The sequence below is a fragment of the Lactuca saligna genome, chromosome 4 (genome assembly GCF_052625555.1).
Source record: "Lactuca saligna cultivar CGN05327 chromosome 4, ASM5262555v1, whole genome shotgun sequence".
Lineage (NCBI taxonomy): Eukaryota > Viridiplantae > Streptophyta > Magnoliopsida > Asterales > Asteraceae > Lactuca > Lactuca saligna.
This window is the reverse complement of record NC_136420.1, coordinates 3,940,397-3,967,805: the sequence shown is the minus strand read 5'-3', so window position 1 is coordinate 3,967,805 and position 27,409 is coordinate 3,940,397. Positions and strand designations below refer to the sequence as shown.

The window sequence follows — 27,409 nt, the reverse complement described above, 5'->3', positions numbered from 1 at the left end:
GTATGTATGTATGTATGTACACACACAATCATTTACTTTTTATAACAATGAGCTTTATCTTTTTCAATTTTGATTGAAAAGCATTTATCTTGGACCATTATGGTTAACCAATATTAACCATTAACCATAACGATTAACTGATTAAAACCGTTAAACAAAACCAATATTAACTGCTACCGAATTGTTATTGAAATATATTAACTAATTGTGATGATTATCGTTTGGGTTTAGACAAATAACTGAACTAAACTGCTCCATATACACTTCTAAATTACATATAAACATAAAGAATATTTGGGACACAACTTATTATTTTTTTTCCACGGAAGTTTTAATTTGGTTATACCATACTGAACACACTTTAATAAAATAACAAAAAAGATAGATACATTTGTTTTCTATATATAGCAATTATTTTTATCATTTATAATAAATTATTAGTAGATATTTTGTCAATAACATTGTAAATATTTTTTAAATTTCCAAAATTTATTTATACAACATTTATTATTATTAAAATAAATGCATAATATAAAAAGATAAGTTTGTAATTTGTAAATTATGATGTTGCATAGTAAAGTCACAATATACAACAAGAGGACTTAATTTAGTATATTTTAATTATTAATCGAATGTTATAACTTACAACTTTTGACATCATGGATATCTAGTATTCATATTTTGGAAGAAGATTATTAATTTAGAACCTCTTATCAAACTAAATTAACATTACGATTTTTACAAGCATTTTAATATAAATTATTCTAACAAAATAACAAATTTTATGCGCATTTTTTTTCGTGATATAATTAAATATGTTTAGAAATTTCCCATGAATGATGTAAGTAATAAGTAAAAAAAAAACTTATGGTGAATAGCAAGAGAATATATGGGGCGTTTAAAGTATTTTAATACAACTTACTTCATTATTTCAAATATATAATTTGACATTTTATTTAGTAATAAATAAAAAATGTAATTTTTTTTAAACAACAAATCTAATATATTCTTAAAGGACACCTTAAATTTACTTATGTCAGATTTCATTCAACCTAAAAAAAAAAAAAAAAAAACAATACTGAATACACAGATAGATATATAAGCCCACTAAATGTAGTTAAATTCATTTTATAGTTGGTGAATTTGGAAATGTTAGGATTAAAATATTTTTTTAGGATTAAAATATTTTATATAATACTCTAATAAAGTGGTAGGTAAAAAGTAATTAATATTATTATAATAATACTAGAAAAACTACATTTATTGACTCGTTCGTAACAGAAGTTACCAGTTCCCAAATATCATTTATGAAATTGTTAGAAGACAAATATCATATGCAAAATGATCATATGATTTTTTTAAAATAAAACGTTAGCGGACATCATCTATTTCACAGATGTCATATTTATATTTGATGATTATTTTTAAAAATCTTCTTATTATTGTTTAAATATTAAAAGATACTAAAAGTAAAATTAATATAATTTGCCTTTTTTTTTTCTATTAAAATATATGAAACATTGTCAGGATTATAATCGGATAGACTCCAAAGTCCAAAAATAAACATGCCATTTTTGCTCATCTTCCAAACGAATGGGTTATGGACTTCACATGGGTCCGGAGATACCGTGTGTCCATGTCATGATGCTACCAAGTTTTTGAAATTTAGTTATTCACTTATTCGACTCAAATAAAATCCAAATCCAAAATTTAAAATACAACAAAAATTGAAATTAAAAGGAGAACCCACATCACATCCCGTTAACATCGCTAAACAATGACCTACAACAAAAATACTTAGAAGGTGACAAAAGATACTACGATAAGAAAGAGAAGAAGCAAAGGAAGATCAAAGATATCCCTTTCTTTTCTTTGCAAAGATTACACCTTTAAGCAAACAAACAAACCCTTCCTTCTCTCTCCCTCTTAAACCCAAATTTCCGCCATTAAAAACCCTCTTTTCTTGCTCCTCTCCACTTCTTATTTTCTCTTGAGAATCTGCCTCAGAACACAAAAGGGTTTCAGAATTAATGTATCACAAACAATCCCACAGCAACAGTTCTCTTTTTAGAGAATCCATTAAAACCCTTGAAGCTCATATCCACCATGCCAATGCCCTGTAAATATTCTCTCTACATTTCTACTTTTTTTTTTATTGGTTGCTGGCAGTATTTTTTTTTTTGTTAATTATCATAATCAAGTTCGGGGTTTTGGGTCATAATCTGTGAAACTTTTTGTCCTTTTTCCCGAATTATCATCTTTGACTGTTTGTTTTCTTGTTCACAAGTTCGTCTACTGTACCATTATTTTTTTAAATACAAATCCTGTTCATGTTACAGTGTTGACTTTCTAAGAGTCGAATAATTAGTTTCTAATTGCGAACTTTTAAATCAATTTGATGTTTTTGTTTGATTTTAATTCACAGAGCATCTGCTCTACCTCCAGATGATGAAGGGGATTCCGTTCGAATGAAATTATCATACGGCACTTTTGCTCCATTTTTGCTCTATTTGATTGACTGGATGGACTACAGCTGTACAGATTCGCTTCCAAGTTATCTTGGCCTTCTTCATATACTCGTATACAAGGTAAAAAGAGATCCATATTCTCTATTCGAATCACCTAGATTACAAAATCCCGAGTTACCAAAATAAATAAATAAAAAGCTCCGATCTTTGAATGAACAGGTTTACGTTGATGGCATTCAAACAATGTCGTCTCAGGAAAGAAAAGCTACACTCAGAGAATTCTATGGTATATCTTTCGTTTAACTTTAAAATGAATTCGACATTTTTGTTCCTAAATCTTGACGATTCTTGCAGCTGTTATATACCCTTCGCTCAAACAACTGGAGGATTATTTGATTGAACTGAGGGATGATGATGATGATGATGATGACAAGAAAAGCCATTGTAAAGACGTTGAAAGCGATGATGAATGTGGGATATGTATGGAAACATGTGATAAAATGGCGATGCCTAATTGTGGCCACTCAATGTGCATTGGGTGCTTTCGTGATTGGTAAGACATTTGTTCTCAACACACACACACACACACACATGGGCTGGGTAACGGGTTTGTGTTGAAACTTGTAATTATAATACGGGTCGGGTCTCTTGGGCTCATGAGCCATTTTGTCTTGTTATTTTGAATTTTATAAAGGGAAAATAGTGGGGATTAGGCTTTCCTCGTTTTACCTATAAAGACAATGTAGTTTATTTTAAATCCATAATAGCAACGTATTTTTATTCTTTTATCCATAATAGCTATTTACTTATATATATATATATATATATATATATATATATATATATATATATATATATATATATATATATATATATATATATATATATATATATATATATCGATAATAGCAATGTATATTATCTTTTTCTTTTTACCCATAATAGCAACAAATTGATTCATTTTTAGGTAAATGAGTTGAAATTGGTGGCTCTAACAATTTGTTAATGAAAACTCTATGGTGACAGGAACATGAGGTCGAAGTCATGTCCATTCTGTAGAGGAAGCTTAAAGAAGGTGCATTCAGGAGACTTATGGGTTTTGACCAATGAAAGCGATTCAGTTGACCTAATCACTCTAGCTAAAGAGAATCTAAGATGCTTCTATCTTTACATTGAGAGCTTACCATTTGTTGTTCCCGATACCCATTTCTTGCTATATGAATATCTGATATGAATGAACCGGTCTTTAAAAGGATTCCAAAAAGGTAGGGTTTTCACTTTCCAAAATGTAGAGCATTTGCTATTTGCAGATTATTGCATAGTTTATCTGTATATAGCGAGAATCTATATGTAATTAAAGCAACATTTGACTCGGCCTTTTTTTGGGACCCGAGCATTGTAATGGAAATGGTGAAAGATTGTAGTTTTTTTTTTCTTTTCTTTATGGTGTTGACAAATCAATGGAAATGGAAAAAAAAAAAAAAAAAGACCTTACTTCATGTTTTGATCATTAATCGGTGTGATTTCTTATTTTTAGAAACAAGAATATTGTCCATTGGGTTGTAACGTTAAGTTTGATACTTAGGTATCTTCTATTCATGTTTTACTTTAATGGGTTTTAAGGGTTCAACATTTATTCAGACAACCATACATTGTAGTTTCATTTTCACTTAATCTGGACATATGCCAAAAAAAAAAGTTGACACACACCAAGGACTATGTGTTCATATATCAACGAAAGGATGCACATGCAATATTAGCATCTATGAGTGTATCCCTCCAGCTAATTTTCGTAAATAATAGAGGTGAATACAAATTTTAGTACAGACTCATAAATAAATAAATTTCGTGAAAATAATAATTAACATACAAATGTCTTGCCGAGATGCGTTTTTGCTCATGGGCTGATTGTGGCCCATACTTCGTCAACATATGGCCTAAGCCCTTAAGTAATTAAATTGCTATAAGTCTATAGCGTGCTTTTCTTAAAAAAAAAAAAAAAAAAAAAAAGTTAAAAAAATCTCCTTTATTCTTCTTCCACGCATACATATTTTTTTCGTACCTATTAGGCTAAAATTTTGATTTTATATAATGCGCAAATCATCGTGACTGTTGAAACGCAATAAAAAATGGCGGAAATATGTGACATAAGATTTTTAATGGTTATTTTGCACAAATAATACAAATTTTATTAGTGTTTTCACTTTTCACACTATTTCATAAGTTAGTGTTCCTTTATGTTAACAAGTATAATGATAAAACCATAATTTTTGGTTAAAAGCATCACTCGGATATTACAAAAAGGAATAAATACTATATAGTTTTGATGGTTTAAACTTTAAAGCATCTCTCAAATATTTAACACTACAATGTATTTCTGCCTCACTTTAATGGTTTTGTTTTGTTTTTTTCCTAACACAATGTTTAGCATATTCTTTTGTTAACAACTACACATTATACTCCAATTAACTTATCCAACATGAAACATAAATAAACAATTTTTGGTCCGTAATCCAATTTACATACCAAAACCGACTAGGAGCAAATTATCTTTTTTTTTTTTTTTTTTTTTTTTTTTTTTTTTTTCTATGATTCTTATCATCAACTACCACCAAGTTTCATCAAAAGATCAACATGAGCCGTAAAACTACATATGTTTTGTTCTGCGATACATTGAAATCCATAAAAATATAAAATAAATTATTGTATTGATAGGTAGAGAACAAACACAAAGGCAAGCATGTAGGATATGAAATTCTGACTTTATATTAAATTAATTAAAAAGGTATCCCACTTCATTGAAGTTGCATTGTGTTCATCCTTTCAATTTGTTAACAACTCATCAATTATTCACCCCACCTCCATTTTTGTTTTTATTATATTTTATATGTTAAGTAAATAATCTGTTTTCAAGAAATAAAAAGGACTTTTTGTTAGTGGGCATTTCCTTCCTTTTAAAGCCAATTTAGTGTCTTTTCAAAGTCCCATTCACTATACCCCACTCTATAAAGTTAATCCCCTATAAACCCTTCTCCTATTTGCTCTTCGATATATATATATATATATATATATATATATATATATATATATATATATATATATATATATATATATATATATATATATATATATATATATATATAGAGAGAGAGAGAGAGAGAGAGAGAGAGAGAGAGTAGATTACACGAATGGGTAATTTGAGTATTTGATTCATAACTTATTTTTTTTTTAACTCGAAAGGTCTTTATTGTTTGTTTTCTTTACACATTTGGTCTTGTCTTACCTAAATATTTTTCTCTTAATTTTTTAATTTATTTAAATTAACACACCCCAAACCCCACCATCCTCATCTTACCTTACATACTCCACTATTTTCTCTATTTAAATAATAGTATTTTTAAGTTAGATATGGACCAAACGCGTAACAAAAACAAATAGTGTGAACCAAACGCGTAACAAAAAAAAAAAAACAGTAAAGACATTCCGAGTTAAAAAAAAATAAGTTAGGGTTCAAGTGCGCAAATTACCCCAAACCATAGGGACCATTTATGTAATTTACTTATATATATATATATATATATATATATATACACACACACACACACACTCTCTCTCTCTCTCTCTCTCTCTCTCTCCATCCCGTATTAATTGTCTATCTTTTATTTTTGGTCTGTCTTAAAATAATAGCCTACTTTTAAAAACAAATATATAATTTACCAAAATACCCATCATTATTAATTAACCTATCATAGAATTAAATATAACAAAATGATATGATTGTCTTGGAGATACATGCCTTATCCAACAACTTCCTAAACTCATATATAAACCCCTAAGGGTTTAATATTTCGTTCATGCTCTTCCTAGAGGCATACGCTTAAAATTTCCACTATTCTCTTCTCTCTCTTTAAGCTCCTTGGTTGCTAGGGTTTGAGTGTGAACCATTAGAGGCGCGACACTTGGGCGTTTGCTTCCAAGAGTCTTTCAAGGAGGAATTCAAGATTGTTTTCTATAACAATCGTTAAGGTTAGTTTTCTTATCTTATGAATAGTTTCTTCATAGAAAAGTTTGTAGGATAACCGTTCATAGTATGTTGCTATATGTGAAAGACATAGATTATATTAAGTTGCATGTGCCCTAATCATTTGAATTGCTTAAAATGTTTCTGCTTAGTGCATTGTAGTTGTAACCCTAATAACCCATCAGTAGTATCAGAGCCTAGGGATTTCTTTCATGTATTTGCACATTAGTGAATCGATTAAAAGAAACCTGTTTTTCGATTTATCGCAACTCACGACGTGAGCTCAGTCCAAATCCGAAAATCTGGATGTTTTCTGCCTAATATGCTTTTGTTTGATAATTACTTGCTATACTTATCCTCCAGATCCGATTTTAGTGTATCTATGATGATAAAATAAAAGCCTAGAAGTTAGGAGATAATTATTTGACTTGATTATTTCTTTTGTTGATTAATATGATTGTTTTTTTAAGTGTATAAATAATAAAATCTAGATATTATTTGAACTTAATAATTAATGTCAAATAATATTTGGTATTTTGAAAAGTTTAAAAAACATCCTTATTGGTCTTATTATTAATTTAATTAAGTGATTAGTTAAAAGATAATTAATAAATCCATAAAAGGTTTTAATTTAATTAAATTAAAAGTTTAATTTATTAAAAGATTAAGCTCTTGCAATTTTAAAGTGTTTAGAATACACCTTATACTATGTATATATAACTAAAATTTAATATATATTATATGTATAAGAATAGTCAGTCAAACCACTAGTACACTTCATTCACTAAGTCATACTGTAAGGGGAGTTTAAGGAAGCGACCTATAAAATGACCGTCATTAAGTATTCATTCTTATCCACCGTTCTCTTGTATGGTGGAGGGTCGTTAGCTAAACGAGTTTGATAGGACATAACCTCATTAAAAGTATAATGATATTAAAAGTAACTAAACCCTTCTATTTAAAAAATCCCACTATTAGTTAATTTAGGAAAATGTGAGTTTGTATGTTAATCCATGAAATTGCACATTACACTTTATTAGTTGTTAATGATGCGTGTTTGGTTAACTAACACACTAATGTGGGACTAATAAAGAGTGGTAATGGGTGTCTCGATAATTATCATTGATTAATGGAGCATGTGTGGTTAATCGACACATTAAAATGAGATGATAAATGACATCGAGAGTACCAAGCTAATTTACATGGTTATTCACATCTCGTTTGTGATCATTGGCATCCCAATCACAAAAGTGAGAGCATAATCTGAGATTAAACATGTCATTGATAAGATTCAATGAATCTCACAAGATCCAGGAGTTTAATAAGATTGAAACTGGTAAAAGCTTTACCTGCCTAAAATAGATTCAAATTTGATTACGACGTCCCTCTTCAAAGTTTGAATCGAAAATATGGATTCTAGTCTTAAATTAAATTTATGGGTTAATAATTAAGGATTAAAATAAACTAACTTGAATTCTCTTTTCTCCCATTATAGATGTCGAGTCAAGACAACAATGGTCTTCCTTATTATGTTGAAAATGATTTCCCTCTTCCTTTCGAAGATGATCTCCCATATTCTGATAAAGGTGAAAGTATGTTCCCATATTCGAGCAATGGTGGAAATTGATATCATGCTACTCTAACTCTTCTTCCTCCCCCTCCTCCTCCAGTGACTCTCCCCATGTCATGATTCCTTCAATTCGAAAGATACGAAATTACTCAAGCCCTATTGGCATGTAAATAGTGAGATGGAAATTCTGTGTGTACGCATGTTCTGAAAATGAAATTGTACATTAACAAATTAGATAGGTTGGGTGTCATTTTACCAAGGGAACAAGCCATTGGTTGGGTTCTCCTTTCACTTCTTGAGTCATATAGTTAGTTTATTGAGAACTTTTATATGAGCAACCTCGACATGACCCTAATTGATCTAACACATATGTTGATTGTTTCTTAAGCAAAAATGCTCAAGAGCACAAGTGAAGCAAAAGTGTTTGAAGGGTCTAATTCCAAAGTTTCTATAGATATGGACAATGGTGACAATGGTGGTCCAGAAAAGATTTCTCTTCCCAATGGAAAGGGATCGGCCAAGGTCAAAACGTTTGATCATATGGTAAAGAGAAATGCTAGTTATGAGATAGTTCCATGTGCTAAACCTAAAAGGTCCATATGTTTCTATTTCTAAATGAAGGGATATTGATTGCAAAGCTGCCCAGATTACCTGAAAGATCTTAGAGATGGTAAAGTCAAATCGTCTGACTATACTTCAGGTACATCCATTATCTAACTCCATTATTTTAACAAGTTCCTATTCATAGATTCCTAATTCATGATGTGATGATCATATTTTGATGTTATTGTAGGATCTAAGAGAAACAAGGAAGCTTAAGAAGAGTGAGGTGATTCTGACCGTGAGAGATGGATTTCCGTCACATGGTTCGATGATCAGAATTTAGAGTTGATGCTTAGACTTGTTGCACACACTCATGGGTTCCTCCACCCTTAGCACAAATGTTGTGGCCCCTCAGGTCTCTATCACCAGGAATAATAGCATCGAACTGCTCAGATGATGCTAGCAGAGTAGGATCATGAGTCCGCTTCCTCTTCCCCAATTGCCTCTCCAAACGAAGCTCTTGTTCCCGAGTCACCTCGACCATCCCATCAACTTCTTGGATGACCGAGATCCGATTCTCAAACCTGGCGACCAATAATGTCGGGTAACTCATCGCGTAAGGCTTGCGAAACCTCAGTGGCAATCCAATCATGGAATCGATCCCCAGGAAGGCATGATGCATAATCCACCTTTGACCCCTCATGAAAAGATCTAGAAATAGGATCCACCTCCCCAAAAGATTCTAGGGCTCTACAAGCCTTGAGCTCCCGATGGACCCCCAACTTCCCTACTGCAATCTCAACCCTAAAAACCCCGAAACGAGCATCCAAGAGTTCCATGATCCCTTCCTTGATGGTACCAAACATCACAATAGTCTTCTCTAAAATACCGCAAGTGATCTTCGACTAGATAAATTCCTGCGTTCGCTCATCCATTGTCTCAACACCAGCATTTGAGCATGAATCAAATCCTCCTCCATGAGTGCTCATCACCATACTGAAAAAGCGACCATACACATGATCAAAATATACCCAAAAAATCCTCATCCGTAGGCTTCCTAAATTCTCTGTGACTCTCCTCGATTTGAGTATGGATCTCGTGCTTTTAGTAGTTCGGGTCCATTACTATCTTCCACACCTATCCTCACATTCCTCAAGAATCATCCTAAATCCTCTAAGTCACCTTCTCAAACCAGTACTCCAAGTACTCGCTAAACATCGTATCTGAACCCGTTAAAAACACTTCCTATGCTCTCCTAGGTTACCGACCTCCCCCTGCCATCAGCTGCTAAAGAACTCCCACTAATATCAGCTAACTACTTCATGAATATACTCACATGACACAAAGCTTAAATAATCCTTTAAGTAATAGACTTAATCCTACAACAGTTAGACTCAAACGAGAGTTGCGCAATAGAGTCAAATCCAAGACTGAGATTATTTAACCTTTACAACATATGACTTGAAAAATTCACTTAATAGTTAACTCATATGACTAAGAGTCCTACAAAGCACAAAGCTAGCAACATTTATGTAGTAACACTCCAAGCCATAGAACAAATAAAGAACCTCCAAAGCTCACTTACTACAACCCATGCTATGAACTTCCACTCTCATCACCGACTACCATATGCATGCAAATTATACACAACACAGGATCAAATAGACTGTCGAATAAAATAATCTACCCTAGGACCAACCAAACGAGGAACATGAAATAAGGCCAAATCAGTCATTCTAGGGCTATATGATCCTAACCATATACAATTTTTAAGGCATATACTTAGCAGTTACTTCGACCAATACAGATTTCCAAATCTAGCATATCATTCGATCCTCCTAGGCTACGAGTCTTAACATATCAGGCCAATCCATCCAACTATTTAAAAATCCATTCTAGCATGCAATTCCATAAGCTCAAATTATCAGGCAGATAAAGGCATCTCTCCTAGCATGAAATCCTAAGCCTTAATCTAGCATGAAATTCTCATAACATAAAATCATAACAAACATGTATAGGTATTCGGGGAATCACTTACTTGAGCTCTACTAATTACACGCACCACACCCCTTTCTATTACTAGAAAATCCTTATATAAAACTTTTATTTTATGAAAATCTACCAAACCCTCAGTTTAAGTTTAGACACACCCAAAAGTATGCCCGAATCATTCAAACCAAGGCTCTAATACCAACTTGTAACATCCCAAAAATCAGAAGGTAAAAATTTCATTTTTAAATCAACCATAAACATCATTTATCCTTTTTCAATCATTCAAAAATATATCAGAGCAGAAATAGTTATCAGAGTACAATCCCAAAATCATAAAGTTGCGGAAACATGGGTAGATGCGATGCGATCATGTAAGACTTGGTTCAGGTATAAATCATTTCTTAAAAAATTGGAATTATTGTTGGAACTCGACAAGTTAGGGAGCTCCAACTCGTTGTGTTGAGAAGGGTTGTGGCTGTAGGTTTTAACTCGGCGAGTCGGTATGTCCCAACTCGACAAGTTGGCATCTCAAAGAAAACCCTAATTTTAGGGTTTTACACCCTATTTAAAGACCTTAAACCCCCTTAGCTGGCCTCCTTACCAACCTCCCTATCTAGAAACCCTAGATACATGTATTACCTTGCAAGTTTAAGTGTGTGAGCTTGTGTGAGCTTGGAAAGTTGATTTTGGTGATTCTTTGAAAGGAGCTTTGAAGTTGGAAGTACCTATCTTGGAAGGAGGACCTTGGATCCAGAAACTCTTGTTCATTAGCAGTCCTGTAACATCCAGTTTCGAAAGTACTCGGTTGTAGTCTCGAATGCCAATGGTATAAGCTATTCGATCTTTTATGGGTATCGGGTCTTATTAGGAAATTTTTAGACTTGGAGGTGTGGTTTGGAGCATAGGGTTTCCTGCCACCTTTTCATGGATATAAAGTTTGTCGGAAACAGACTTAGAATGAAGAAGTTATAGCAGTTTGAAATTATTGGCATAAATGGTCCCTAATGGAAATGTTTTACAAGCAAGTCCCATGCATGCAAGGGGAGCATGCATGTGTCCGACTGGGTACGCCTAGTGTAAGATGGGTTACGCCCAACGTATAAGGCTATTTGGTCGCGGGTTCTTAGAGGCGTACGCCCAACGTATGAGAAGTACGCCCAACGTACGCTTAAAGTCACTAAACCCTAATTTTGGGGCATGTAACTATATAAAGAACATAATGCTCCAAGGATCAGCTTCCCTCTCACTCTAAAGCAACTACCATGAAACCTTAGTTCTTAATTGAGTGTTCTTGAAGCTTAGAAGACCATTAGAGAGCATTTTGGTGTTTTGGGCCCATTTTTCAAGGAATTGAAGAGCAAAGCAAGGTGGTGGATTAAGGAGAAAATATAGATCTGGGGTTATTGCTTCATTTCAGACTTTTTTGAGGTATAAAGCTATAAAATTTCTTCATAGAAGCTTATATATAAGTTTATGGAGCTTTATGAATGGATCTTTATGTTGCAACTTCGTTTTTAAGCTTAGGGTTGCCACCCTCATAGCTAAAATGTCCCATAAGCAGTAAAGTTTCAATCTTGATGGTTCATTTGTGACCATGCATGAGATTTAGTCATTTCTAGTTTGTTGTCACATTTCAAGTTTGGGCTCATTTGGTGGGTTGCAAGCTGATGCGACCTTGCTCTTGCTCTGAGTAGACCTCGGCAACAGTTCCTGAATTGATCCTATAAGATCACAGAGAAAAGAGGCCGTCAGCCATTTCCCAGGAGGGTGCTCCCGGAAAGATGCTCCGATGGTCAAGTCAGTAGGTTTTAGGGAATGTGTATGAGTATAGCTTGGAGAAGGCATCTTACCTACCGGGGCCATGATCTTTTCCTTTTATACTCAACGATCCTGCTCGTCCGTACGAGACAAGATCTACTGAGCCGATAGGATCCGGGGCGCTGACTGGAGGGTCATGCTCCTCTACTTGTCAGAGCGCTGCCATTCGTCCTGTCGGTAATGCTCTAGGGCCTTGCTTTGTCATCTGACTGTATCTTTTATCGTGGAGCTCTGGGGCGCCCTTGGCGGGCGTGAGCCTCTTGCGAGGGTGCCTTTGGTAGGCGCTTCCTTTGGTTAGAACGACATGCCCTCAGGGGCGCTGGCGGGTGCTAACCCACTGGACTTGGTCTGCTGGGCACGCCATCCTTCTGTGTTGGGCGCGACCCTTTCGTGCTGGCTAGGGCACGTTATCAAGTCCCCCAGTCCGGTAGACGTAACATTGCTGCACTAGCTCATCATGGCTAGCGGTTACGTCATGTGTCTGGGATTTTGAATATCCCACTTTTCCTTTTCTCATATAAGAACACTTATCATCATTTTTCTTTTTCCTCACGCTTCCTCTCTTCTGTTCACTTTTCTTCTTTAGTTCTTTTCTTCTCTTCTTCCATGGTCGATTCATCTGGAAATCTCCCTTCTAGTGCTAAGTACCAGTATATGGAGGAGACATACGACCTTTCTTCATCGGATGGGGTCGAGTTCCCGCCGCCTGGTTCATCTATTACGTCTCCCTCTCCTGGTAAAGTGGGGGTCTATCTGAAGTCCCTTGATGCCAGGTTACGCCTTCCTCTTACTGATTTCCAGGAAGAGGTCCTTCGAAAACAAGTTTGTAGTATCCAGATGTTGACTCCCAACGTTGTGAACAAGGCAGTGGCGTTTGAGATGATCTGTTGCGCCAACGACGTTCTCCCCGACTATTTTGTCTTTAAATACTTCTTTAGGTTCTGTTGCATTGGTGACAAGTGCACTTTTTCCATCCGGAGAGGGGGCATACCTTGGTTCCCGATGGAAAGACCCCCAAGAACTGGAAGGACAAGTGGTTATGGGTGAATCACGGTTTGGCGTGTAGTGGGCGATATCATGCTAAGTCCCTTGTCGATCTTACTCCCAAACTGTTTCTACACAACCAAAGTGTCGCTGACCTTTTAAAGAACATCCAGGTTACTCCTGAGGATTATTCTGAGGTGTTGCTGGCAGGTGTGGGAATGAGTCCCTCCTGGAGGCGTTGGGTGAAAATGGCGATCTTCTTATCTGCTTTTTATGGTGAGTGTTTTCCTTAACTCTTCCTCCTCTCCCCCCTTTTTTTCTTTATATTGGTTAGGGTTTTTGGTTTGGTTGATCCATACACCTTGGCTATGTGTTTTCCTCATGTCCCATCGTTTTGCAGGTGTTGAGTCCTCTCTATCCATGGACGAAGTGTTACGAAAGCATTATCGGGGGAAACTGGAACACCGAGAGGTAGATCTGGTCGATTGCCTTCCTCCCCTCGACGTGTTGACTAGATTACCCTGGCCACTGCCGCCTTTACTCCCTCTGTGGTTAGTGGGATGCCGACACCAACTGTTGTAGTTGCTTGTCCCATTACCATTTTTGCACCTTTGAGTGACACTTGTTCTAGTTCGGTTGGGGTGAATGAGGACATCAAAGATGGTGTTATCTTTGATGTCCATCGTGTGCTGGCCAAGAGAAAAGCCATATTAGCCATGGGTGAGATGGTTACTGGAGCTCCTAACATTGCTAAACGAGTTCAGACTAGGCGTGGCTTTTCCTGCCTTCTGAATTCATTATCTTCAACACCATCAGCACTTGTTATGATCCCCGATGATGACGTTCAACTATCCGAGGGGGTCCAGTGGGTGTCTGAGCAACCCAATGTTTCTGTTCAAGTTATGTATGAGGTCGTTTGGCAGTGTAGATGAGTGCAAGTACCAACTTTTCGAGGGCGGGGTAGTTGAGTTCAGGGCCCTATAATGCCTGACTAACGAAGTAGAATGGCTTCTGCTCTCCTTCTCTTTCTACAACTAGCACAGATGAAATAGCTTCAGCCGAAGTTGATAGGTATATCTGTAACGTTTCTCCTGGGATAGGGTTGGCCAACGTGGGCAGTTTGTGCAAAGCTTCTTTGATTTGTTGAAGGGCCACCTCTGCTGGCGCTGTACACTAAAAGTTACTTTTCTGAATGCATCCTTTAAGCGTGTGAAAGTGGCATGGCTTTGTCAGCTGATTTCAAGATGAAACGGCTAAGCGCAGTAAGCTTTCCGTTTAGGCCCTGTGCATCCCTTAAGGTACTTGGTGGCAGTGTTTCCATGAATTCGTCTATCTTGACGGTGCTGGGTTGTATTCCCTGCCTAGTCACGTAGTACCCTATAAATTGTCCTTCTTTTACCCCAAAGGTTCACTTTCCTGTATTCAGCTTCATCTTAGCTTTTTCTAATGCCTTGAAGGTTTCTTCAACGTCTTCCAGTAGTTTTTTTTCATTTGGAGTCTTGATGAACATGTCATCAACGTATACCTCTATGTTTCTTCCAATCTGCTTAGTGAATATGGAATCAACTAACCGTTGATACGTCGCTCCCGCGTTTATCCAAATGGCATGTTGGTGTAGCAGAAGGTGCCATGATCTGTGTAGAACGCTGTCTTCTCCTCATCTTCCTTGCTCATCAGGATTTGACAGTGCCCCTTATAGGCATCCATGAAGCACTTTAGTTTGAAACCTTTTAGTGACTCCACCTTCTGGTCGATCTTTGATAGGGGGTAACAATCTTTGGGGCATGCTTTGTTTAAGTCAAAATAGCCGATACACATGCACCATGGCCCATCATGCTTTTTTACCATCACAAGATTACCGATCCAGGTTGGGAAGACCACCCCTCTCAAAATTCCTCCCCTCGTTAGCTTGGTCACCTCTGCATTGATCACTTGGTTACGGTCCCCTCCGTGGACTCTTTTTTTTCTTAACCTCCTTTGTGCCCAGTTTGATCATCAACTTGTATTCTATGACTTTTCTGTCTACACCAGCTATGTCCGTGGGGGTCCACGTGAACACATGATTGTACTATCTCAACGGGCTTACCAACTTCCCCCCTGGTTCGCTCTGGAAGGTTACAGCCAATGCTTATGGATTGGTATGAGTAATCTTCATTGATGACCTCTTTATCATTCACCGTTTTGACCCTTTCCCTCTTGGTCTCCTATGATATTTTTGCTGGTTGCATAATTATGTCCGTCGAGCTGCCTGTGTCGATGTATACCCTATGAATAGTTACGTTATTTATGGATGCTTGGATTATGAGTGGGTTATTGCCCTTCCAGCCTTTAAGTCGGGGGTCTCTTTCTGAGAATGTGAGTCCATGGGTTGGCGTCATGATGCCCATTGGATCGCCTTGCTCATCCTACCTCTCCCTCTTGACACTTACCATGTGTATTCCTTAGGTTGGGTGTGTTCCCTTGACTCGTCCTTGGCGTTCTCAGCATCGAATTTTGCTCAGAGGCTTCGTGCTATTTCAATGATGTTTCCCTTTTGCTATTTTCCTCCATTTCTTTCTTCAGGACCGAACAATTAATGGTGTCGTGGGTTTTGCTCTTGTGGTGTTCATTGTACCGTCCCTTCGTCGTTTCGCCGGTTGTGGTTTGTCTGCGACTACGTAAACGTCTGGTCGGCGGCCTCGCCTGTCGTCTACATTCAATGGTCTAAAGCGTCCTTGTGAATGCTTTCCTCATCCGAAGTGCCTGCTGCCGGCCAGCGTTTCTGCGTGGGTTGGACTATAGAGCTTTGCAGGAGCCACCATGACGTTTAGGTATGTGTGCATTGGCACATGAGACAATCCTAGAATGGCCTTTCTCTTGTGATCAAAGATTTTGACCATGGCCAATTCCTTTCCTCTAGGAGAAGGAATCTTTTCTGGACTATCAATGTCATTACCTATGTTCATGCCAGCTTGGGAAGTAGATCTTCTAATCATGTTTGCTTGATCATTGCGCCTAACCATTGCTGATTCAGCAGCAATTAGAAAATATGCAAGATCAATAAGAGTTATGTCATGATCTGTCACATAGTATTTTTTAACGAGCTCATTATATCATTTGGGAAGTGACTAAAGAACCAAGTCAATAGCCAACTTCCTCGGGAACACGACACCCAACATTCCCAGCCTGTCAATATGCAGCTTCATGTCCAAGACATGAGCACATATAGACTTTCCATCTTGATGTTTCATTGCAAGTAGGGCTTGAGTAACCTTGAACTTTTCAAGTCTTCAAGCTTGTGGATAAGGGAGAATAATTGTAGGAGATGGAGGAAGTGAAGTATGATCAAGATTCTAAATGGAGTGAGGCATGGCGTGGCGGCAAGGCCAAGCCTCAAGCTTAACGATCCTAGGCGAGCCATGACGTTTTTCAAGACGTGATGTAAGGCGGCGATTTTGTATTAATTTAAAATTATATTACCACATAAATATAATTTTATATTAAATATAACTACTTTTTAGAAGTGTTAGGTCAATAACTAATAACAAAAAGTTAACAAAAACCACAATACTTGTATCTCCAATTAGAAAAGACATAACAAAGATTAAAAAACCGTGTCTCAAATGAAAAAACATGTGCTATAACACGCCATAACGCGCCATATCACGCCTTGCCACGTGCCACGTATAACAGTAACGTTATGAGGTTTTTCGTAACGGCGAAGCAACGCCTCACGCCATGGCGCGCCTTTTAGAACACTGAGTATGATATTGTGGAATATCATCTTCATGAAAAACGAAATAAATTATTAAGTTTTAATTGGTTTGAAATTCCTAGATCTTTGAGATTCATTGAACTTTTTAATGACATGTTTAAATCTCGATTGTGCCATTCAAGTTTGTGACTGGGATATCGAGGATCACAAATAAGGTGTGAATAACCATGCAAATTAATGTGGTACACCCAATGTTACAAATCACCTAATCAATGTGCCGGTTAACCACACACGCTCCATTGAACTATGATTAACATCAAGTTACCCTTTGCCACACATTATCACTCCCAGATTAGTGTGCTGGTTAACCATACACGCTCTACTAACGACTTAACAAGGTGCAACGTGCAATTTCATGGATTAGCACCAATTCCACATTTTCCTAAAGTAACTAAGATTGAGAATTTAATAAAAGTTTAGTTACTATATATTTATCATTATACTTTTAATGAGGGAGAATTAGTGTCCTATCCTACCTGTTCGGCTAACGAACCTCCACCAGTCAAGGAAGCGGTGGGTGACAGTGGACACCCATTAAACCACCATTTTATCAGCAGTAACCTTATACCCCCCTTATAGACCGGTTTCATGAATGAGGCCTACTAACGGTAAGACTAACTTGCTCTTATATATATATATATATATATATATATATATATATATATATATATATATATATATATATATATATAAGGGTTGAATTTTAACTTTTAAAACTCTAGGGATTGGAATTAAAGTTTCATTTAATGAGACTTTGCAAATTCCAAAACTTGAGGGCAAGTTTTGAAACTTGTCAAAACTCTTCATATTCATAACCTATGAGTTTATTGTTTGTTTTATGAAAAGACTCTTGATAACCCATAACTCGAGGACAAGTTATGAAGTTCATTAAAACCATTTATGACAAGACTTTTGGTGTTCCATAACTTGAGGACAATTTATGGAACTTATTAAAGAATATTTAGATCAATTCTAACAAGGAAAAATTATCATATAATATTCTACTAATCTAACTCATGTAGTAAGGAAATTCATATCAAATAATACAAATAATTAACCTATTATTTTAATATTTGACAATTGTCCTTTCATTTTTATAACATATGATTTTAATGCCATTTTAATGTATGAAACTTTTCATTTTCCATAACTTGAGGAAAAGTTATGGAGGTCATTAAAATTCATTTACATCATTTTCTAACAACTAAAATTATTACATAATTTTAAAATCAACAATTTTAAAAGCAACTTTGTTCATCATATAAAACAACAATTATTTTAAAAACTTTGACAATTATCTTGTGGTTGGATAAGTACAAGCACTACCATATCATAAAAAAAACATTTCTAATGAACCAAAACAGTTTGTGGTAGTGTTACTAATCTAAACCATGCTAAGATACTCGAAATTATACACACAGAGCCTTCAACTCGTCGAGTGTGTGAACTGGACTCGGTTAGTTGCTCTGTTACTGAGTGGACTCTGTAAGTCTATTTATGTACTCGACAAGTTCACCAGTCAGAGGCAAAATTTTGACTTTTTTCAACTTTGAAAAACTAGTAAGCATCAAATATAATAGAAAACAATCCTAGGCTCTGATACCACTGTTGGGTTTTGAGCACTATAACACTTCCTAAGTGCACATGTAACCCTGAATGCTTTGGATCTATGTTTTCTCTAATTATACATGCATTTTGTTTTTCCAAATCATGCACCCTAGCTAGCATACAATTGAAGCTATATAATAAAACTTAGTTTGGATGCTTACCTCTTGAGTATGGTAGAGTACTCGACCTTTAAAAGTTTAAGAACCTCAAGTGTGATGCTTCTAATGGTTCACAAACACCAATATGCAAGAAGAGGCTTTAAGAGAATAAGTTACTTGACTCCAAAGAGGGTGTCGCCGATTTTGGCTTATGGGGTCACTATTTATAATGTGGCAAATGTTAGGGTTACACTTTGTAAACCCTAATAACCCATGACTTTCGACATTCTCATGCTCCATGCGTTTTGTGACATCCCCAAAATCTCGGCCAGAAAAGACCGGTTTCATTTATGCTTTTTAAACATTTTCAGAGTAAATCCTTTTAATTTTAAAAGAGATGCGGAATTTGTTCCCAAACACAAAACATGATAAAATAGATATTTATCAAAACGTTTCATAAAGAAATATGATTTCATTTCATAATCAAAAGTCGGGATGTCATGTTCCGATACAGATCATAAAGCATAAACGATAACATTACAAGTCGTCCAACAAATATATACATATACAGACTTGTAAACAAAAACAACTTGATGATTCGCCCATCTTAAGCTCTTGCGCCACTTCCTGTAATACAAATAAACTGAGTGGGTCAGGCTTGGGAGCCTGGTGAGCATATAGGGTTTTCAACCCACAATAAATAATTATATTTAATTCAACAATCAACAATAAACCCGATTACCCATTCCCGTTATCCTCACTTTACGTTCCTAAAAATAACGTCTATTATAAGGAACCTATTTCAGGATTTTTCATCGGGACGGACATTACTGCAGAGGGGCTTCCTCAACATTAAGTGTCCTAAAGGCAACCATGTGGGGGATAGAGTATACCGGTGAACACGTCGTTCACAACACCTACAGGTAATGAGCCTGCTAGTGTTCCACAGGACAGTCTAGAATAGTCCGTGGTCGTCATCCATACTCTGTTGAATGGCTAGAATAACACCAATAACACCGAGGCCTCTCATCTGTTTATTACACACCAATTATCTACCCATGTTCTACCCAACATATTAGTAAATAAAAATATACATTTTTATACATAGTTTAAAAACCTGTATAACATGCTTTAATCAATACATATTCCACATAACAGATGAGGCATACACACATAACACGTATTTCATAGAGAATACATCAAATCTATAAGATAGAAGAGAGTGAATATACACTCACACGTATAACAACCAAATATATACACATAACACGTATTTTATATGAAATACTTCATAATATTGCGTTGGAAAGAAAATAACTACACACTCACTTGATCAGAAGATGATCGGACAGCACTACGACTTGCAGAATAGGTGTTTCTCCGTAGATCTGGAAGATCTTCACAAAACCGGGCTCCTCGCGGGCAGCGTTTCGGCTCGGGAATAACGCTCTTCGGGATCCTCGGGGCTTCGGATCTTGCTTCGGGGCTTGGGAATGATACCGGGGCTTTGGGATATGATTGGCACGCAAATCAAGGAAAAACTTAGAGAGAGGGAAGAGTTTGAACAAGAGAAAATGGCTGAATTCGAGTTCTATTTATAGGCTGAGGGTCTGGGATTACGCGAGGCGTACTCGGGTTACGTGGGGCGTACTTTGACGTCACTGCGTGCGTCAATTGGTGGCACTCGAGTATCGGTCAGACAAGTTGCATCCGACTGAGTACGCTGGGCGTACTCAAATTACGCGGGGCGTAATTAACTCGTCGAACTTCTAAATTGCGTAACTTTCACATACGAGCTCCGTTTTCGACGTTCTTTATATCCACGCGAAGGTCAGACCATACTCTATAACTTTCATTTAGACTCCGTCGGCTAATTTTGACTTTTATTTTTATTATTTATTTTTAGAAGGCCGGGACAGAAAAACTTCGTTATAAATTCATAACATCTTCGTCTGACGTCCGTTCTCGCCTAACTTTTCATTGTTTTGATACTAACAACAAGATCTTCGATTCTCATTTAGATTGTTTCGGCTAAAAACCGCTCGCTCTCAAATCGAGTATTCGGGCTGCATACTGCTAAGTCAAAACTTAGAAAAATCATAACTTCCTCATACGAAGTCAGATTTGGGCGTTCCTTTTATGCATGCTCTCGGTTTAACGAAATCTACGACTTTCGTTTAGATCGCTAAGGCTAAATATCGCTCTATCTTAAATTCATATTTTATGTCACTCGGCGTCGTGTCGGTTCTGTCGCAAAACTTCGACAGGTCATAACTTTTTCGTTATAACTCGGATTTTGGCATTCCTTATATCTCCGGAATCCTTGTTTCGACCACTACAACTTTATGCAAAGATATCGGGCTTATCTCACACTTTAATTTTGATGCTTATTTTATTCTTAATTCATTAAATTATAAAAATCAAGAAAATAAACACATAAATTACATAATTCATATAATTCACAAATAATACATTTTTATTATTTCAAATTTAGTTACAAAGGTTAACCTAGACTATTACATTGCTAAAAATGGCAAGCCCAGAAACACGGGCGTTACAATTCTCTCCACCTTAGAATGATTCCGTCCCCGGAATCACACACCAGCAAACAAATGCGGATAGCGACTCATCATGTCACTCTCCATCTCCCAGGTGAGATTCGGCCCATTCGCGTGTTTCCATCAGACAAGCACTAACTCAACCATCTTACGTCGCAACTTCATAGTCTTTCGGTCAACAATTGCCTCTGGTTCGTCAATCAACCTTTTGTTCTCATCGATCCTCAACTCTGAAAGTGGAATTATGTCGGGAACTTCTCCCGTGAACTTCCTCAAATAACAGACATGGAAAGTGTTATGAATTCCATTCAGTTCTTCTGGTAGTTCGAGCTTGTAAGCTTGGTTCCCAATCCTCTGAAGAACTTTAAACGGTGCAATAAACCTTGGACTTAACTTTCCCCTTTTTCCAAATCTTATAAGTCCTTTCCACGGCGAGACTTTAAGCAAAACCGAATGTCCAACTTCAAAAGTCATCGGTCTTCGCTTTTTGTCAGCATAACTCTTTTGACGATCCTGAGCTGCTAACATTCTCTCCCTAATTATTTTCAACTTTTCAGCAGTTTGATGGACTATCTCCGGCCCCATAAACTGCTTTTCCCCAGCCTCAAGCCAACAAGACGGCGTACGACACTTCTGTCCATACAAAGCTTGATAAGGTGCCATCTTTATGCTCGAGTGAAAACTATTATTATAGGAAAATTCTACCAAAGGTAAATGTTCATCCCAATTACCTAGGAATTCCAAGGTACACGCTCTCAATATATCTTCAAGTGTTTGTATTGTCCGTTCGCTCTGACCATCAGTCTGCGGATGGTAAGCTATACTTAAACACAACTTGGTACCCAATTCCTCTTGTAGAATTTTCCAAAATCTTGAGGTGAAACGACTATCACGATCCGACACAATTGTTAGCGGAACACCGTGAAGTCTCACAATTTCCTTCACATAAGAATTCGCAAGCTTTTCCATAGACCATTTCTCCCTGGCTGCTATGAAATGTGCACTCTTAGTGAATAGATCGACGACCACCCAAATCATGTCGCGACCATTCTTTGTTCTGGGCAGTTTAGTGACAAAATCCATAGTAATGTCTTCCCACTTACCCATAGGCATAGGCAACGGTTCTAAACTCCCATACGGTTTCTGATGTTGTGTCTTGACTCTCGCACAAGTCACACACTCCGCCACATACTACGCAATGTCAAGCTTCATCGTCGGCCACCAGTAGTAGGGTTTCAGGTCCCTATACATTTTAGTGCTACCGGGATGAATCGAGTACATGGTCTTGTGAGCTTCTTCCATCAGAAGATCTCTGACTCCTCTTGTCTTAGGTATCCAAATCCGATCTTGGAACACCTTCAGTCCGTGACTGTTTACACCGAACACCAACGTTTTGCCCAAACGTTCCTCCTTTCGGTCATTCTTCTCAGAAGCTTTGCTTTGAGCTTTCTTTATACTTTCCAAAATAGTCGAGACAACTTCAATTCTCAACGCTCTTGGCCTTCTCTTTTCAAGATTGACTTTCCGACTGAGAGCATCATCAACAACATTGGCTTTACCGGGGTGGTAAAGTATCTCACAGTCGTAGTCTTTAAGTAATTCCAGCCAGCGTCGTTGCCTCATATTCAATTCTTTCTGATTGAAGAGATATTGGAGACTCTTATGATCAGTGAAAAGTTTGCACTTCGTGCCATAGAGGTAATGCCTCCATATTTTCAGAGCGAAAACTACCGCTGCCAACTCCAAATCATGAGTCGGGTAGTTCTTTTCGTGCTCCTTCAGCTGTCGAGATGCATATGCTATCACCTTTTCTCTTTGGGTCAAAACACAACCCAATCCAACACCAGACGCATCACTATAAACAGCGAAGTCTTCAACTCCATCGGGTAGAGAAAGTATCGGTGCCTCGCATAGTTTCTTCTTTAGCTTCTCGAATGCTTCTTTATGCTTATCATTCCAAGCATAAGTAGCTCCTTTGTGGGTCAAAGCTGTTAATGGACTAGCGATCGAAGAAAAGCCTTGGATAAACCTTCGGTAATATCCGGCTAATCCTAAAAAGCTTCAAATCTCCGTGGGACTTTTCGGTTGTTCCCACTTCATCACAGCTTCGATCTTTGCTGGATCAACCATTATCCCTTCTTGGTTGACCACGTGACCTAAGAATTGGACTTCACGAATCCAAAAATCATATTTGGAGAACTTAGCATACAACTTCTCCTTCTTCAAGACTTCTAACACTCCTCGCAAGTGTCTGCCATGCTCCTCCTGGCTTTTTGAATAAATCAGAATGTCATCTATGAACACTATCATGGATTTATCAAGGAACGGATTACAAACCCTATTCATTAAATCCATGAATGCAGCCGGAGCATTGGTTAGTCCAAACAACATAACCAAGAACTCGTAGTGTCCATATCTAGTTCTGAACGCAATATTCTCTATATCCTGCTCTTTCACCTTTAGCTGATGATATCCTGACCTTAGATCGATCTTTGAAAAATAAATTGAACCTTGTAGTTGATCGAACAGGTCATCAATCCTCAGCAACGGATATCTATTCTTTATTGTTGCCTTATTCAGCTCTCGGTAATCAATGCACATCCTGATGCTTCCATCTTTCTTCTTTACGAATAACACCGGAGCTCCCTAGGGTGATGAACTAGGTCTAATGAAACCTTTGTCCAATAACTCCTGAAGTTGCATCATTAGCTCCTTCATCTCCGTCGGTGCTAATCGATAAGGTGTTTTTGCAATTGGCGTTGTTCCGGGAAACAAGTCAATACGAAATTACACTTGTCGATCAGGCGGTAATCCAGGAAGATCTTCGGGAAATACTTCCGGATAATCACACACAACAGGAATATTTTGCATCACCTTCTTTTCCTTCTTAGCATCGATCACGAATGCTAAATATGATGTACATCCCTTGGTCAAACACTTTCTGGCTTTCATTAGGGAAATGATTCCAGAATTTACTCTGCGTTTATCTCCATACACCATAAACGATTCCTTTCCAGGCGGATTCACTTTCACTATTTTCTTCTTGCATAAAATTTTGGCATCATTGGCACTAAGCCAATCCATTCCCAAAACGATGTCGAAACCATTAAGTTCGATAGGCAATAATTTCTCGTGGAACTTATTCCCATTCAAGTCAATTAAGATGTTTTTCATACAATAGCTAACAGGTACAAACTTGCCACTAGCAACTTCGACTAATAGAGCATTATCTAGTCTAACAACAGGCAAAGTTAGTCTTCTACCAAATTCATGCGATATAAAGGAGTAGTTGGCTCCAGAATCAAAAAAAATTTGGGCAGGCAAATTGTTAACGAGAAAGGTACCTGAAGCGACATCAGCTTCATCTTTAGCAGCTTCCAGTGTCATCTGGAATGCTCTCGCCTTTGGCTTTGGTGGAATGTTGGGTCTTGCTGCTTCCTTCTTTTTCGTACAATCTCTTGAGATGTGCCCCTCCTCACCGCAACCATAACAAACATTCTTGGTGAAGGTGCAGTTGTTGGCATAATGCCATGGCTTTCCACATTTGAAGCATGTGGTTTCCTCGCCACACTTCCCATGATGCTTCTTCTTGCACTTGTCGCACCATTTCGCCTCTACCTTTCCTCCACTTCCTCTCGAACTAGACTTTGAGAATTTACTTTTCTTGTTGGACGCTGAGAATCCATCGATTTTCCTTTTCTCACCAACCTTTGACCTTTCCAAACCTTTTTCCTTGATCTGGGTCTCAACATTTCTAGCAGCCCAGATGGCGGCTTTCAATGTGGTCGCTTGCTTAACCATTGGACCATAGTCCGCTGGTAGTCCAAGGGCAAACTTGTTGACCTTAGAGAGTTCTGTAAGCACCAAATATGAGATAAACTTCATCTTTTCCGTGAAACTTGTAGCGTATTCAGTAACGCTCAATTTCCCTTTCTTCAAATTCTGAAACTCATTACTGATTTCCAGAAGGTCCTGCTCGGAGCAGTATTGTAGCTTTAGTTGTTCCACAAAGTCTTCCCAAGACATTTTGCTTGCTTCTCCCTTGGGCATAGAGTCAGCTAACAGCTTCCACCAACTCAACACGCCAGATTTTAGCAGAGGGATCGCAAGAGCGGTCTTCTGGCTGTTGCTGCATTCACAACTTTCAAACATAGTCTCCATTTCAGAGACCCAGTCCATAACTTGCACCGGTGTCAGGCTTCCGGATAGGTATGGTGGTTTGGATGCCATGAAATCCTTATACTTGCACCCACGACCATCATTTCCTCCATACTGGTTATTGCGTCTAACCACTGGTTGTTCGTCTTGACCAATGATCCCACTAAAGTTTTCTCCTTCAGACTGCCCTCCATTCTCCTCGGGCTCTTCCGCTTGAATTGACAGTTCTTCACGATTCTGCCTAAGCAGGCGTCTTGTTTCTTGCATCTGACGATCCAACATCATTTGAATCATCATTTGTACACCATCCATTGTTTTTGGCTCAGGTGCAGCAGCTACTACAGGTACTTGTTGATTTACAGGCGGTTGATTCCTGTTTTCATCAGCATTTCCAACTCCGCTTCTTGTTCTCACCATTTTGATCTATACACCGAATAATTTCACCTTATTACTCCAAACATATACATGCTAGTTCTAATATCCTAGACGTACGCTTAGAATCCTACACACATAAGGTTTCTAGATCCGGTCGGCAACAGACCATAGATCCGAACAAATAATATCATATATGGCAACATATAACATTTAGCACATAAAGCATTTTAGGCAACTTTCCTAAAATAAACTAGTGCTCGTGTCTAAGATATAACAGACACACATCTCAAAATTCCACTTAGCATCCTAAGTTTAAGTCTAGAAATCCTACAAATTCCTAGTTCGCTTAAACTAATGCTCTGATACCAACAGTGACATCCCCAAAATCTCGGCCAGAAAAGGCCGGTTTCATTTATGCTTTTTAAACATTTTCAGAGTAAATCCTTTTAATTTTAAAAGAGATGCGGAATTTGTTCCCAAAAACAAAACATGATAAAATAGATATTTATCAAAACGTTTCATAAAGAAATATGATTTCATTTCATAATCAAAAGTCAGGATGTCATGTTCCGATACAGATCATAAAGCATAAACGATAACATTACAAGTCGTCCAACAAATATATACATATACAGACTTGTAAACAAAAACAACTTGATGATTCGCCCATCTTAAGCTCTTGCGCCACTTCCTGTAATACAAATAAACTGAGTGGGTCAGGCTTGGGAGCCTGGTGAGTATATAGGGTTTTCAACCCACAATAAATAATTATATTTAATTCAACAATCAACAATAAACCCGATTACCCATTCCCGTTATCCTCACTTTACGTTCCTAAAAATAACGTCTATTATAAGGAACCTATTTCAGGATTTTTCATCGGGACGGACATTACTGCAAAGGGGCTTCCTCAACATTAAGTGTCCTAAAGGCAACCATGTGGGGGATAGAGTACACCGGTGAACACGTCGTTCACAACACCTACAGGTAATGAGCCTGCTAGTGTTCCACAGGACAGTCTAGAATAGTCTGTGGTTGTCATCCATACTCTGCTGAATGACTAGAATAACACCAATAACACCGAGGCCTCTCATCTGTTTATTACACACCAATTATCTGTTGGATTAATGTGTAAGTCCATAACTATAATTGGTAAGACTTGACCCGACCCGGCATGGTCCATTTGGGTTGCATACCATCATGCACTTGGATAGACTAAATGAGAGAAATAAGACACTTATGGTTATTAATATATTATAAATTCTAGTATATTAATAATAAGAATAATGAGATTATTTAATTAGTATTGATCAAGAATTAATCTAGCATTAATTGAGTGATCAAAAGAAGACTAATTAAATATATGGGTTGATTGTGTAAATCATCCATACTTGTATAGTGGGCTAATGCTCCATGGATTATCTAGTTGGGCCAAAACCCATATGATGCTCCATGGATGCTC

At 37.2% G+C, this 27,409-nt stretch overlaps 1 protein-coding gene across 1 annotated transcript; it reads left to right on the top strand.

Annotated features, from left to right (window-relative positions):
- The first annotated feature begins 1,814 nt into the window (after positions 1-1,814).
- LOC145041074 (E3 ubiquitin-protein ligase AIRP2-like) lies at positions 1,815-3,908 on the top strand. The gene is made up of 5 exons (XM_078988994.1): positions 1,815-2,119; positions 2,426-2,588; positions 2,688-2,754; positions 2,823-3,021; positions 3,495-3,908. The coding sequence occupies exons 1-5, from the start codon at positions 2,031-2,033 to the stop codon at positions 3,700-3,702; spliced, it is 726 nt and encodes a 241-aa protein (XP_078845120.1). The 5' UTR covers positions 1,815-2,030; the 3' UTR covers positions 3,703-3,908.
- Positions 3,909-27,409: the final 23,501 nt, after the last annotated feature.

Bases quoted from the DNA above. Each gene is read 5' to 3' on its own strand.
- LOC145041074 (XM_078988994.1), top strand. From the start codon at position 2,031: ATGTATCACAAACAATCCCACAGCAACAGTTCTCTTTTTAGAGAATCC. The intron at 2,755-2,822 runs GTATATCTTTCG...CGATTCTTGCAG, and splicing joins TACACTCAGAGAATTCTATG to CTGTTATATACCCTTCGCTC. The intron at 3,022-3,494 runs GTAAGACATTTG...CTATGGTGACAG, and splicing joins ATTGGGTGCTTTCGTGATTG to GAACATGAGGTCGAAGTCAT.